General features: G+C 42.7%; 2 protein-coding genes across 2 annotated transcripts in view; one reads left to right on the forward strand and one right to left on the reverse strand.

The window, feature by feature from the left end:
• The window catches only part of cfap92 (cilia and flagella associated protein 92 (putative)), a 16,755-nt gene extending 11,581 nt beyond the window's left edge, over positions 1 to 5,174 (forward strand). Inside the window, exons 15-17 of the mRNA XM_013909235.1 lie at positions 2,386 to 2,603; positions 4,734 to 4,885; positions 4,981 to 5,174. Of these exons, the coding sequence (XP_013764689.1) occupies positions 2,386 to 2,603; positions 4,734 to 4,885; positions 4,981 to 5,071 (461 nt within the window). The 3' untranslated portion in view covers positions 5,072 to 5,174. The remainder of the gene's footprint in view (positions 1 to 2,385; positions 2,604 to 4,733; positions 4,886 to 4,980) is intronic.
• An 82-nt stretch (positions 5,175 to 5,256) lies between these two features.
• The window catches only part of acad9 (acyl-CoA dehydrogenase family, member 9), a 13,119-nt gene continuing 3,284 nt past the window's right edge, over positions 5,257 to 15,091 (reverse strand). Inside the window, exons 4-18 of the mRNA XM_005726691.1 lie at positions 13,362 to 13,468; positions 13,185 to 13,285; positions 11,662 to 11,740; positions 11,405 to 11,576; positions 11,244 to 11,317; positions 11,088 to 11,163; positions 10,929 to 10,999; positions 10,722 to 10,841; positions 10,512 to 10,640; positions 9,072 to 9,151; positions 8,793 to 8,919; positions 8,641 to 8,718; positions 7,615 to 7,743; positions 5,770 to 5,842; positions 5,257 to 5,486 (exon numbers count right to left, since the gene is read on the reverse strand). Coding sequence (XP_005726748.1) covers positions 5,386 to 5,486; positions 5,770 to 5,842; positions 7,615 to 7,743; positions 8,641 to 8,718; positions 8,793 to 8,919; positions 9,072 to 9,151; positions 10,512 to 10,640; positions 10,722 to 10,841; positions 10,929 to 10,999; positions 11,088 to 11,163; positions 11,244 to 11,317; positions 11,405 to 11,576; positions 11,662 to 11,740; positions 13,185 to 13,285; positions 13,362 to 13,468 — 1,517 coding nt within the window. The 3' untranslated portion in view covers positions 5,257 to 5,385. The remainder of the gene's footprint in view (positions 5,487 to 5,769; positions 5,843 to 7,614; positions 7,744 to 8,640; positions 8,719 to 8,792; positions 8,920 to 9,071; positions 9,152 to 10,511; positions 10,641 to 10,721; positions 10,842 to 10,928; positions 11,000 to 11,087; positions 11,164 to 11,243; positions 11,318 to 11,404; positions 11,577 to 11,661; positions 11,741 to 13,184; positions 13,286 to 13,361; positions 13,469 to 15,091) is intronic.

Below are 15,091 nucleotides of genomic sequence, written 5' to 3' on the forward strand. Positions count from 1 at the left end.
GCCAATCAGAGAGGTCCCGCCCCTGACTATCTCTGATTGGTTTAGTCCACGATAGGGGCAAAATGTGTGTCTGTTGTTGACCACAGGGAAGGTTGCAGATTTTTTTATTTTTTTTGCTACCCGAACAGTTGGTCGCACAGGTGCAACCAAATATTTGCACCCATGGCAAAAAGTTAGTCTAGAGCCCTGCTATCACATTCTTACTCAACTGAACAGAACAGAACTTTAGATTCAACATCTTGCCCAAGAATATTTGGCAGACTGGAGTAGCAAAGAGTTGAACCACCATCTCTCTGATTAGCAGATGACTTGTTCTAACTGCTGAGCTACAGCCTCCCCACAACACATCAGTTTGTTGTGCATGGGGCCGCAGAGCAGTCAGGGTGCCCACGCTGAATCTTGTAACAATGGGCATGTGAGGATCAGAACTGGACCACGGAGCAATGGAAGAAGGTGTCCTGGTGTGATTAATTGTGTTTTCTTTCATATCACATGGATGGCTGGGTGCATGTGCATTGGTTACTTGGGTAAAACCTGGCACAAGGATGCATGATAGGAAGAAAGCAAGTCAATGGAGGCAGTGTGATGCTTTGGACAATGTTCTGCTGGGAAACCTTGGGTCCTCCTTCACCCATGTGGATGCTACTTTAACATGTGTCGCCTACTTAAGCATTGCTGCAGACCATAATCCACCCTGCCACAAAGAAAAAATGATTCAGGAATAGTTTTTGAGTCACAACAATGAGTTTGAGCTCTTGACTTAACCTTCCCCAGATCCTTTGTGAACATCTTGGCTCAGATACCACAGCACACCTTCAGGTGTGTAATGGATTTGATGATGGGTAAGCAAAAGGGGGGGACCAACACAATACTAGGCAGGTGCTCATAATGTTGTGCCTTACTGGTATCTGACCGAGAGTAGTTTATCTATTTTATTTGTGTAAGAGGGTCCTTTTTGACCTTTCAGAAAGGTGAAAAATCCCACAATTCTTTAGTTCACAAGTGATGCAGACACTAACTCAGTATACAAGCATGTCATGAAACCACAAGGTTTCATTTAAAGCTGTACTGCTGACGTAGTGCTTGATTTTCCTGATTCTGATCAAAACAAAGCACCCAAGAATTAGTTTAAGGAAAAAAGTATGTAGTAAGTGACCTATTTACATGAACATAATAATGATTAAATATTAATTTTTTTATATTAGTTGGAAATTAGACACAGTGGTTCCAGTGGATGATGTATCCCGGCATGCCAGCAGGTTGTCAGACAGAAATAAACAAACGCCAAATGAAAGCAGTTAACAAAAACCACAACACAGCACTCCAATAAGGTTTTAAACATTCACAACAGAGGGCAACATCTTTAATGCATTTTCAAGAGACAGTTTTCCTTTCAGATGTAACTCCACCATGGAACTATTTTCCTGTGGCACAAAGGCAGATCTGTGATCTGTCCAACTAACAAAAAACATATTTCTTAGATTTCAGCACTATGACATGAGTTATGATCTCGAGTGAGTTACATGTTTGGTAACATTTAATGAGACATACGGTGTGCTTACATTTCATGTATGTGTTTTGTTCAGGGACACTGTGAATTAGATCTGTAAGTGCAGATCAGGGATAGCTCCCCTACTTCAAATACATGTGTCCAAAAATGCCTTAATATTAAGTGAGACAGAGAAACACATTGTCAGAAGACCATATGAAGTTTAGTTGAATTCACAAAAGTGCATGTAATAATGTCACAGTTTGGGCCTCTTGTTGTAATTCTGATGGGGTTGAAATGTTGTCTTTTTCAGTCTGTCAAGTCTTCAGTGGAGCTGTGAAGCACTTTTACTTTTCTCCACTCACGAACTGTTTGTCTGCAACTTTATTGCAGTTTGTCTGCAACTTCATGAGAAGACTAGGCTCAGCTTCATTTTTAAAAGCAGACAAAACTGGACAAAAACATGGGAGCATACATCATGTGACAGTTACAGCCTATAGTCTCAAAGCCAACATCTAGCAAAGCACAGAATATCTAAGAGTGGATTTTCCTATGTCTGTCTACGCTGCAAGCTTTTTCACTGTACTAAAGGCCAGTATTGATCCATTTTGATTGAAGCTCCAGATGGCAGATATTTAAGCCAGTAGAAGTCTTTGCTGCTGAGTAACACACTCCCAGACTGAGCTGGAGAATAAATTTGGTCGGGCAGAAGCTTAATTGATCTCAGCAGTGTACAGAGTTACTCGTTAATGTGTGCCATGTTATATTTTTCCAACTCTGTTGTAAGCTAAAACCACACCACGCCTGTTAAGTTTATCAGCTGTATGAAGTTTACAGGATGAACTCTTTGGAGTTGTTGATCCACAGAGTTAAGCGTGTGCGCTGTTGATCCTCAGGAGATCGTCTACAGCAGGAGCAGCTCCAAGCAGCCAGAGCTCAGTACAGCCGCTGGAAGAAGCAGCTGCTTCCTGACGGCAGCAACGTTAACTCAGCAGACAACAGCCCCGTCCAACAATTCAAGTGTCACATGAAAGGAAACCTGGAGAGAACTCAGGATATACTGAAAGATCTGCCAAAGAAATATTCACTGAGGAAACCAGGCATGATACTTAAGGTACAGCATTTCCACTCATTCCAAGTGGCACTCAGAATTCAGTACAAAAGAGGACAGCCCAACAACATGAAAAGCCTTCAGAATAACCATGCAGACAACTAAAACTGATCATTAAGGGAAAGTTAAGGTCAGAACTCTTGTATGTGACTGGATTAGCTTAAGCTAGAGGCACTTAACAAACGAGCAGCTAGGTGTGTTTATTCATGACTATAAAGTGTTTTATTTATTTCACAGACCTGCATTTGTGTTTATTCAAGGGTTACAATAATATTCTCATGACAAATGGCTTGATAATCAAGATTTTTTTTATTATTATTGGATAAATCTTTCATATATTACATGGTTCAGTTTCAAATAGCATAGACTGTATATAAAACTGTGAAGTCACCTGTGTCAAAGATGCATTTTTTGGTTTTTTTTGTGGGACCCTGAAGTCACCATACCAGACAAGAGGCTGAGATTATCAGTTAATGCTTGGTCAGCAACACAAAACTGTACAGGTGTAATACATGAACACTCAATGAATCCAATATTAATAAAATACTTTTAATATTTAATATAATTCCTAGAGTATTTAAAAGTAGAATGGGAGGCAGAGCCTTCAGTTTTCAGGCCCCTCTTCTATGGAACCAGCTTCCAGTTTGGAATTAAGGTATTTTTTAACTTTTAAGTTTAGGGTTAAAACTCTCATCCAGGCTGGAGAAATTGATCAGGAGGGCTAGCTCTGTGGTCGGCATGAAGCTGGACACTCTGGTGACAGTGGCAGAGAAAAGGACATTAGAGAAACTGATGGACATTATGGACAATGCCAGGCATCCTCTGCACACGGCCATTAACAACCAGAAGAGTCTGTTCAGTGACAGGTTGCTTCTCCCAAAGACAAGAACTAACAGACTTAAAAACTCCTTTGTCCCACACACCATCAGACTGTTTAACTCCTCTCTGGAGGGGAGAGGGAGGGGAGACAGGAGGACAAAGGAGGGGGAACAACTAAGCTGTAGTGCCTCTTCACCTCACTGTACAATACCTTGTGCAATACTTTTTGTAAATAGTCAACAGTGCAATACACTCAATACTTGAAATGTGCAATTCACTTGTATTTTTATTTTTTATTCCTATTTATCCCCTTTGTATATTTTATTTATATTTGTTTCTGTATTTATATGTGTGTGTGTGTGTATATATATATTTATAACAATTCTGTAACTGTAACTTCGGTCGTTGCTGTGCTTTTTTCGAATTTCCCAGAGGAACCCACCCGAGGGATTAATAAAGTTCTATCTTATCGTATCTTATCTTAAAGCATATAGTTTGGGCTGGATCAGGTGACCCTATAGGTGTATCTTGCTGGGGGATTCCCACAATTGAGTATTTCTTCTTCAGTCACCTTTCTCACTCACTGTGTGTCTATTGACACATAGTCTCTTCCTGTTAAAAGGGAGTTTTTCCTTCCCACTGTCGCCAAAGTGCTTGCTCATAGGGGCTCATAGGATTGTTGGGTTTTTCTCTGTATGTATTATTGTAGGGTCTACCTTGCAATACCTTGAAGCAACTTTTGTGATTTCACGCTGTATAAATAAAATTGAATAATTTCACTCTCCAAATTTGGAGCACAAACTTGCCAGATTAGACAATTATGGACTAGAGGTCTGGTTCACTCCCTTAAATTAGCAAAGGTGGTACCTCAGTGAAGTCCAGAAGCTAGCGCTTCTTGTTTAGGAGGTTGCTATGGAAGGAGAAACTAGCCATAGTGACAAAATAGTGATGGCGCTGGCACGGCTGGCAGCCTTAACCCAATTTCCCTCGGGATGAATAAAGTATGATCAATCAATCAATCAATCAAATCAAAAACACATTAAGCCTAGATTATAATCCACTGCGGACGCAGACAGCTGGGGATCCCATGGCCAGGTCCTGTCACGCTACTTTGATGTCCACTTGAAGTCCCATGCATTTTTTTCCAGCTACAGCAGTTCACAAAAGTGTTAACAAAAATGCAACTTTAAAGGCCATTTATGCTACACATGTTTAGTTTAGATCTTGTATACTTGTTTTTCCTTTTATCGTCGTGGCTCTTCTTGCACCTAACTGAGGAAATCTTTGAGCCAAGAGCTGCATTTTGTGTTACAGCCTTTTCCTCAACTGTCCGTGATGAACGCTGCTGACAACAAAGCAGAGGAACGGGAGAGAGTGCCTCTGGCTCCAGGCCCATGCGTGGCCTGCAGCCTGGGAAGAAACGCCTTTCCCAGACACAACTCTCAGTACAGCAAGTACCACTACAAGTGAGCTCAAGTGCTGTTTGAAAAGGCAAATGCTGGAGAAATGAAAGAAAGATTTCTGAAGTAATATATGCTTTTTTTTCTGTTGCCTCTTACAGTGGATTCTGTGAGCAGCATTCATTTTTGTACAAGCGGACTGCCCTGCCTCTGACAGACAGGGAGAGGAGCATCTTCAGGTTTCAAAAGTAGCATTAAACAACAGTAAAGGTCAGCCATTCAGGAAAACCTGGTGTCCAAACAGGCTCATTAAAACTGCTATCCTGCAAAATTATTCATTATAGCATTAAAGTGAAAAAGCACTTAGGATTGAGTTTCATGTAATGCCATCAGAGTAGAAGTCTGACCCACTGAAGTTATTAATATAAAACAGCTAATATTAATCTCTTCATGTTTTACTGAATGTAAAAACAACCACTAATACAAGATTGGAGACGCATCATTGGGACTGGTCAAAATAGTCCAATCAGAATACAGGAAACAGTATTATGGTCTCAGTGGAGAGCTCAGTAAGTTCTTTCGAGAGGGTGAGAGCAGATGTAGGCTCTGTTCTCCAGGACCTGTTTGGCAATCTTCTTGATGTTGGCATCGTTGTTCTCAGGAGAGTCTGAAACGAATTGAGACAAGAATCACAAACAACGCCACACACTCCGATCAGACGTAAACACAGCACTTGATCATAGCGCTGGTTAGCTTAGAGGTCATTAAAAAAGTGCACGGTGTGAAAATGAAAAGCAGCGGGTGGTTCCAGTGTTGGTATGTGCTGTTTGGTGGGGAAATTCCACAACACATGCAAGTCTTTTGTACTAAGATGTTGCTGAAAGAAGAAAAAAAAAAGTCCCACACGGATCACGGTGCTGTTCTCAATTACCGTTTTGTGTTGTACTTACGTTTTTGCAGCTGAACCATCCAGTAATTGTTCTTAAAGAAGGCATCGTTGCAGAATGTGTTCGCAAGCAGCACCTAAAAAAGCAACACCAGTAAACATTTGGCACCTCTATCTGCAAATATTGTACACATAATTACTGAAAACCAAAGGTGTATTACGTGCACCCTCACATTTATGGCTTTTAACTACAGTGCAGAGACAGCACAGCGCTGCCCATCTGAAACACAGAGGATAATATGAAGCATTCGCTGCCCTCTTTAAAGGCTTTCTTTCTTAAAAGTCTTTGTGTTGAGGTTTTGTTTTGCATCGCTGTTTCTCATTACGAACAGGACTCTTTTTCAGTCGTCTTTACACTCCATCGTCCTGCCCTTCACCTAAATCTGCTCCAGGAACAACCGCTGTTCAAATGAAGGTAGTGTGCTACAGCTTTTACCTCGATCAAATAGTAAAGTGAAAGTAATAAAAGTGACGGCGAGTTTTATTTAACAAGTCTAAACACAAGCTGATCAAAAGCCTAATTAAACACGTCAGCAAGTGAAAGAAAAGAAAAACACAAAGAGAGAATAACAGACGTGGAGCTGTTTTAATTGTTTGCAGAAGGAACCGCTGTCCTGCAGTAAAAACAGCCAAAACAAACCACACCAGATAAGATTATACGATTTAATAGAGCCTAATAGTGAGGAATAAAAATCACATTCAAATTCTCCGTGGGGACTTTGATTATGAGCCGTAATGCTGGAACCATCCAAAGTAAACTTCACACGAGCTGCTAGACTCTGAAATGTGTGAATGATGACATGTGCTCCTGTAGAAACCTCCTCTGTGTGATGTCAAAGAACTAGTCTAGCCACAAACATCAGTTTGGGTGGTAACCATCAAACTCACAAATAAAGCACTATACCATATCAATAACTAGGGTAGACGTTTGTGTACACACACACAGTTCAAAACAATTACACAATACGTTAATGAAAAAGGATTAAATTTGATAAGATTGGCTGTGTGACTAAATTTGTAATTCACCTCAAAGAGCTGAGACATATCCTGCTTTATGCTGCTGTTAATGTGAAAGTCTTGAGTGTTTGGCCAACAGCAGAGTGTGACTGCACTGCATGTTTGGGAGATTTTCTTCTTGCATCTTACTAATAAATCAGGAAGCTCTACATCCGGTCCACTTCATGTGTACGTGGCATGTGTGTTACTGGGGACCTGAGTAAGTGCTTTGCTGAATGTGATTCGTCATACGTTGAGAAAGTTTGTCCGGTTAGGCCCCTCCAATGAGCCGTTCAAGGGAAACACTGCCAAAAGAAACTACTTGTAACCAAAGTGTCCTCATGCTGACGGTTGAAAACTCAAAGTGGGTCCTACAGAGACAGCTGGACAAGTGAACACGATTCGATCTTTTTGTCTTTAGTTTCTTACGATAAATGTGGATGAGCAGTTCTCTAGCATTCGTGTTGAAATGTTGTCCAGAAGTGGTTGGCATGGCTCAAAATTTCACCTGCTGCATTTTCCTCCAACACTAAGACGCAAGCTGAAATTACAGTTGTGTAAACTCCAATTCTTTACAGACTCCTCACGCACGTGAAAACATTAACTCAGGTGTGAGCTGGGCAGCTGCAGGCTCTGCAGTGAACATACCGATGCTTATAGTGTGGGCTAAGCGAGGCAGCTGTTTACTGTCAGCCTTAAACAGCGTAAACACAGAGGAAGTGATGTGTACAGAAATCCTATGAGATCGATGGAAAACTGCTCTCGTTGTGGCAAACAAACAAGTTCAATATGAATATTTATTCTGCGTGTGCGAAACTTCTAAACTGTGTGAGTGTGCACAGAGCGTACAAACCTCGTGGTCGTGATTCCTGAGGCCGATGCTAATGGAGCGGCTCGCTCTGGACAGGACGGCTGTCATAGCGTACATGTGGATCAGCACGTCTGCCACCCTCTTCAGGACGAGCTGTTCGTCCACTATGGTCTGACATCATCGGGGGAGAGGAGGAGAGACATGTGAGGGACAGTTACCTCAACTTTAGCTTTTGTATTTTAGTGACGAAAACCTAGTCAAGTCACTGTGCAAGTACTGAAGAAGCACACGGTTAACTAGCATCGAGCTTTATTGTTGTCCTGTTGCCATGGGTAAAACATGTGAGTAAAACTAATCAAATGAATAAACTGACATAGTTTCCATTTCCATCTAGATTTCAGAGTGAAATAGCAGCTTGGGGCTGATGGGCAGTTAACACATAGAGCTAAGGAATGAGTTTTCCCTGCATTGTAACACTACAGATAATCAGTCCTGTAATGACACTGACTCAGCATTACTGTACAATTACAGCATGAGCTGTTAGAGCACGGCTTTGATCCATAGCAACTATTTTCTACTTAAATGCATCAGTTCCTCCACCCTGCCTGCAATGAGACCATCTTCTTTAATAGCTTTGTCCCAATTTCCTGAAAATATCATTAAAGAGAAGAAGAAATGATTTGCATGTGCTGTTAGCCTTTAAACTTTTCACTGCTTATTTTCTTACATGTAAGCAGCCTGAACCTCGATATTCAAACTCTTGGCAAAGATTTAAGTCCTCTGAGGAAAGATTGTGCGTGCTGGATCTAAACCAGTCAAATGATACAGGAACTGAGAATCTGGAGAACTATCCAGCTACCAAAAGGTTTATAGCTTCTTTGGGTAAAGCTGTGATTACAAAAGCACAGTCGTGAAACACAATTTGAAGCAGCTGTGTAACAGACAAACACCACCGCTCATTATGAAACAACTTTTATATTTACATGATGAATGGGAAATTTGCTCATAGAAACTGGAAAGCTTTGAGCGGGAAAATCCCACAGCTGCTTTTCCAGAATCAAACGCTACCTTTCCATATCTGTAGAGCAGGCTCTCCACAGTCGACCCAAACAGGCTGACGTTCTGCTCCAGCTTCTTTGCACTGTCCTGCAAACGGAAACAGAAGATTGAAGAGCCTCGACAAAAAGCACTTCACTCATCTAACACCACAATTCTCTTACTTCCATGCTGGGATGCACCACTCCATCTTTCCCCGTCAGGCCGAGGTCTACTGAAGCTCCAAGCGAGGTCCTCAGTTTCTTGCTGACCATGCCTATCGCAAGACCTATATTTCCTTTCTTCATCTCCCTGAGGGCACAAACAACCACGTGCCTCTAAGCACAGGCAAACAGCTCCATATTTTTCTTAGGAAGTGTGAACACAACTCAACTAACAGAAGGGGCGATGTAGGACTTAAAAGCAAAAACCTTCAAACCTCAACAACACCTTCAGATTCTTACTTTATTTTCCCTGTGAGGATTTTGCCAGCATACTGCATTCCAGTGAGAGCGATGTACATCCTCAGGATTTCATTGGTACCCTGTGAGCAAACAGTGGAATTGGACTTAAGTTAACAGTTTTCTGTGTCATGGGAAGTGGCTCTCTGATGGTTGAACAGAGAACTCTGTTGTGAGCAGGCAATGTTTTGCTTTCAAAATCAGCTGGAAACGTGACGGTTTAACGATTTCTTTTATTTACTGCATGTCTTAAGTGAAATGCTGATTCTCTGCTGGGGAGCACGTTTTATTCGTGCAGGCTGTTAGGCTGTACCATACTCACATCACAAATGAAGCCCAGCTGTAAAGTTACATGTACTGATTTGGTGATGCAGAAAATGTTTATACACTTGATTCTAATCACAGAACACAAACCAAGCCGACCTCAGCCGCACAGTCAATAACCACCAAAGTGAAACCTGTTATCTCTGACTAACGAAGAACGGATGGCCGCGTTGAACTTCCCTCGCACTGTACCCCGCAGGTGTGCGTGTATGAGTGTGTGGGATTGTCTGCTGTAGGAAAGCAGGGAATTTTGCTACATTGTATTTTCAAATTTTAAACTTTCTATCAGTAACAGTGAGTGTGACTGACTGACACAGTGAGGGGCTTTGATAATGATGGGTCTGGAGCTTTCTATGTAAAGTGCCCGAAGATGATGTGTTTCACCTCAAAATTAACTGTTTACTTCAATTTCATCTATTAAGAGCTTTGTTTCAACAGTAAAATATGCCACCTGGTGGTTGCTGACAGAATGAACCGTCTCAACAGTCCAGTATCTTTCACACAAGGATTTTAAATTTGGCAGCACAGTGGTTGCCTCACAGCAAGGACGTCCTGAGTTCAATTCCAGTTCCAGTTCTGGGGCCTTTCTGTGTAGAGTTTGCATGTTCTTCCCATATTTGTATGGGTTCTCTCCGGGTACCGGCTTCCTCCCACAGTCCAAAGACATGCAGTTAGTGGGGTTAGGATAATAGGTGTGAATGTGAGTGCAAATGTTTGTTTGTCTATGTGTTGTTAGCCCTGTAACAGACTGGTGACCTGTCCAGGGTGTACCCTGCCTCTCGCCCTAAGACAGCTGGGATCGGCTCCAGCGACCCTGACAAGGTTAAGCAGAAGATTCAAACTCCCAATGACCAGAAAAATACTGGGATTTGATACAGTGTAGCGGCAGCATTGCAGTTTGGAAGACAAGGTTTAACAAATGAACTGTTAACAGTTTTTTTGATGTGTGTCATGGAGAGGAGAGGGGGGCACAGAGTTCATCTTAACTATGGCTGGGCAAAAAGCTGAAGGGCAGGCAAGATTCGTTTTTTGAAAAGGAAACAAATACATACGCTTTTACTCTAGCACAAACCAAGACTATATCTAGCCCTCAGAGTTTAAACACTTATGTATGAGTACCTCAAAGATGGGCAGGATGCGGCAGTCCCTGACGAAGCGCTCAAAGGGATAGTTCTTGGTATAACCCAGACCTCCGAGCACCTGAAGAGCCTCGCTCACACAAATCCAGCCTCCCTCCGAGCTGAACACCTGTACCGAAGATGAGGAACACACACCGTGAGTAGTTTCATAAAAGTTTCACCTGAACACAGACGACAGAGCAAGTGGTACCTTGACCATGGCTGCCTCCAGAGAACAGTCTGGAACGCCCGGTCTGTCCATCATCCCTGCTGTCAGGTATGCCATGCTCTCCATCACGAAGGCATTGAGGGCCATCATTGCAAACTTCTCCTACAGAAAGCATAGAAATCACAGTATTTAGTCACTTCTGATCAGACTGGAAGGTGTCACAAGCTTCCAAGTGAGGGGAGAGCATACCTGGATCATACCAAACTCACTCAGGCTTTTGTTAAACTGCTTCCTGGTAGCGGCATACTCAGATGTCAGCTCTACAGAAGGCCAGACAGAGAAGCCAGACTTAATAAACTTAAAACACTCACAACTGCTACCCAGTTAAAACAACAGCTGAGTGCTTACCGATCAGCTTTTTAATCATTCCAGCACAGGAGCTGCCCATACTGAACCTCCCCGAGTTCAGGATGTTCATGGCGATCTGTCCGACACGCAGCACATGTTTACAAATATTACAGAATCTCCGTTGTGTAGACAGATGAAGCTGGCTTTAGAGCTTACCTTAAATCCACCTCCAATTTCTCCGATCACGTTCTCTACTGGTACTGGGACATTATCGAAGGACAGCTCACAGGCTGAAAGGTTACAGCATTGAAACATAAATGACATGAAAATGGCCCAGCGTCTATCAAACTGCCTTTAAGTGTTGATGAAAGGCTTACTGTTGGATCCCCTGATGCCCAGTTTGTCCTCAGGCTTGCCGCTGGCGATCCCTCCAAAAGCCCTCTCCACAATGAATGCAGATATCTTGTCTTTCTTTACACCATCTACTTCCACCTCAGTCCTGGCGAACACGGTCATGATGTCCGCCATGCCTCCGTTTGAAATCCAGATCTGACAACATGATTCAAGTAAGGAGCTTCAGTCAGAGGCTGAGTTGAAGTCTGAATTAAAACTTGGTGGAAACGGTTCCTCTCACCTTGGAGCCGTTGATCAGGTAATGTTTTCCATCTTCAGACAAGGTTGCACGGGTCTGAATGGAGGCTGCGTCACTGCCACTGTAACGGACAGGCTGAGTGTCAGTGGAGCAAAGACAGCTACATGCTCAGGCACATGGCGTAGATGCCATCATCACTGTGTTAACGCTGGCTGATGCATCACATTGGGTTTTCAATGATGACTTTGGCTTGCAGTGACTTGAAAACAACCTCACTGTTTAGTTCACTTCAAGCAAATAACACAATGAGCCTTTATCACCAAGTACTAATCAGAGGAAGGAAAAGTGGGAACACGGGTTCTGTGGGTGTTTCTGTGGAGTCCAATCCAAACAGCTAATGGTGTCTATAAATACATAGTATTTCTAAAGTCATTGGGAAGTGATTCAACATCTGTGACATCAGTCTTTATCTTGATTAAATAATGTCCTGATTTAGGCTGTAATCATGGTGCTCTGTACAGTGTCCTGAATCCTGTAACCGCCATCTTTAACCACCGTTTGGTGCCCTGTGGGCGTCAACGCTGAGCAGTGACTGAGAATGAACCTGCAGATACAATCAGCTGAGACGCTTATTTTCAGGTTGCTGGGTTTTAAAACGTAAACTGCAGCCAGTTACCTGGATGGAGCCTGACGCACACTGACAGTTTTCATACTGGGAGACTACTGGCAGTTGCCAGGCTACCCCACAGCCCCCTAGTAGATGCAAACGTAGAATAAATGTGATTTTTAGGAAAGCTGACATCTGATTTTGAGGTCAAGATCTCCAGGATCACTGCTCGTCTGAGATTTTCAGTAGCTGTACCTACGTCACCTCGTTCTCAGGTTATCTTATTCAAAAATTAGAGGGGCCACGCCGCCTACCTCAGATGTTTTACTAGTCTTCTCCTGTCCAGCTTTGTTAAACCTGTGTGAAATGTAGCTTCAGCTTTCTGTTTGTTAGCTCACAGGAGGGACGCACTGCTTTTCTGCTGTTGTACCACATCTGCTTCAAGGTTCAAAATGTTGTGTGTTCATAGAGGGTTCGTAGAGCTATGTTCTTCTGCATAGTGAGTGTTTGTTTGAGTTACTGTTGCCTTCCTTTTAGCTCACAGCAGTTTGGCGACTCTCCTCTGACATTTTCTCGCAGGCAGCTGTCACTCACTGGATAGTTTCTCTATTTCTGACTAAACCCTACAGATGGCTGTATGAGACAATCCTAGTAGTTTCTGAGATACAAGAACCAGGCCACACTCAACGCCACTAAAACCACCCTTCTTCCCCACTCTGATGCTGGGTTTGAACGAGTTTATATGCCTAAATGACTCTGATATTGAGTTGCTGCCTTGTGACTGGACGATCAAATACTTGTTCTAATAATAGTTCTACAGGTGTACCTAATGAAGTGGCCAGTGGGTGTAGAGATAACCTGTTATTTGTGTTCATCAGACTGTGCTTCACTGCTGTATGAGCAGAGTTGGAGCCACAGAGGAGAACGCTGCAGATGACATGTGCATGGTGTTCTTTACCTTCCGGGCTCTGTCAGACAGAAAGCTGCGATGTGCTCCCCTGAGGCCAGCTTGGGCAGATACTTTTTCTTCTGGGCTTCATTGCCTGCTATCAGGATCCCCTGAGAGCCCACAAATGTGTTAGCAAATCCTCCAGATTGTCCACATTGCAGACACAACTCCGTATTGTATTTTTACCTTCAGTCCAATGGCTTGATGAGCAGCCAGTGTGACGGCGATGGAGCCGTCTAAGGCGATGATCTCATTCAGTCGTGCATAAATGGTGTGGGATAATCCAAGACCCCCTGGGATTGAAAAACAAATGATAAACAATAAAAACAGAAACTGCCCCACTGTGTCTCGCAGTGGGGCAGTTTCTGCATTTCCATCTAGCATGGATGTGTCAGAGAGACAGCTGTGGAGCCATGATGAAGTCAGGATCGTAGTCATGTTTCAGGGAAACCCCACTACGGTCGATATGTAGCTTTGACTTGAATCTGTACGTGTAGAAGCTGCACTGAGGCAGGAACCATATCTAAATCTAACAGCATGCCACCTGTTCATTAAAGCATTTCTGCGCTGAGCTCAGACAGAGTACCATTTAGATGTCAAGTGTGAGAGCTTAATTGAACCTCTTGTGCCACAAAATACACCCAAATATACTGACCTGATACTTGAAACGCTGCTGATTAACAGCAGATAACATACAGTACTAATATACTCATAAAGTAATGACGTTAAATGTTTAAAGTCCATTCAAACAGTATTTCAGTATTTTAAACTGCGCTCTGGGATTCATGTCTCCATGTGTAAAACAAAGCTGTTTGTAGAGTCTGTGATCTTCTTCTTCTTCTGTCTATCCTCAACACCAGACCTGCCATAGCAGATGGCTGCCATCACTGAGCCTGGATATGCCAATTAAAAAGGAGTTCTTCCTCCCCACAGTTGCAAAGTGCTTGATTACAGGGGATTGCTGGGCTTCTCTCTAATACCATACAATTGTCATCAGCAGTGCCACGAGATGAATGCTTTGTTTTAAACTGACATACATTAAAAAAATGTTCTGGGAAGTTAAATCCCCGCAGTGGGTGCAGCTACATATTTGATTTGGCACAGATATGATGCCAGATGTAGTTCCTGATGCAACCCTTCCATTATCCAGTGTTGGCTGGCACTAAGTGAACACTAGCTTGCAACCTCCTGAGGCTGGGCTTATGACCAGATGTAATACCATCTGGAAAGCATCTGATTGACAACTGCCTCATTTTTTAGCATGATAATGAATCCAAACACAGTAGCAGCACAGTAAAGCCATACCTGGAGAGACAAAGACGCAGTGCACACTATCGGTCATGCACTGGCCTCCCTAGAGCCCAGACCCCAACATTATCGAGATCATCAACACAGAACGAAAGGCAGCCGACATCCAAACAAGAGCTTTGAATATCATCCAAACAGCCTGGAGAGATATTCCTGAAGAACACTTAAACAAAGCTGCCTGAGATAGTTCAGACGGTCATACGAATATGGAGTTCCAACATTACTGGAATTGTACAAACTGTGTTTGTTATGTTTACACATTTCAATAAATCTCTCCGTGTATTTCCCATTTTCTGAGCAGAATGTAAAGAAATGAAGGACAGCTCCAGCACATTAGTGTAAATCACTAGCTTGAAACCATAGATTATATATAAAATATGGATCCAGCCACTGTGACGTCATGCTTTGAATGTTGCCATCTTGGTTTTCTGAAACCAGCTGTTATGAGCTAAATGTGGGTCTGACTGAGAAACCAAAGGTCATACTGTTGGTGGTTGTGGTTTGTATCATATCCAATTACACACCAAGTTTAATTATGGAGTTCCACAGGGTTCAGTGCTAGGACCAATTCTGTTTACATTATACATGCTTCCATTAGGAAGTATCAT

The sequence above is a fragment of the Pundamilia nyererei genome, unplaced genomic scaffold (genome assembly GCF_000239375.1).
Source record: "Pundamilia nyererei isolate P.nyererei 1_Seehausen unplaced genomic scaffold, PunNye1.0 scaffold00021, whole genome shotgun sequence".
In the NCBI taxonomy this organism is placed as follows: domain Eukaryota; kingdom Metazoa; phylum Chordata; class Actinopteri; order Cichliformes; family Cichlidae; genus Pundamilia; species Pundamilia nyererei.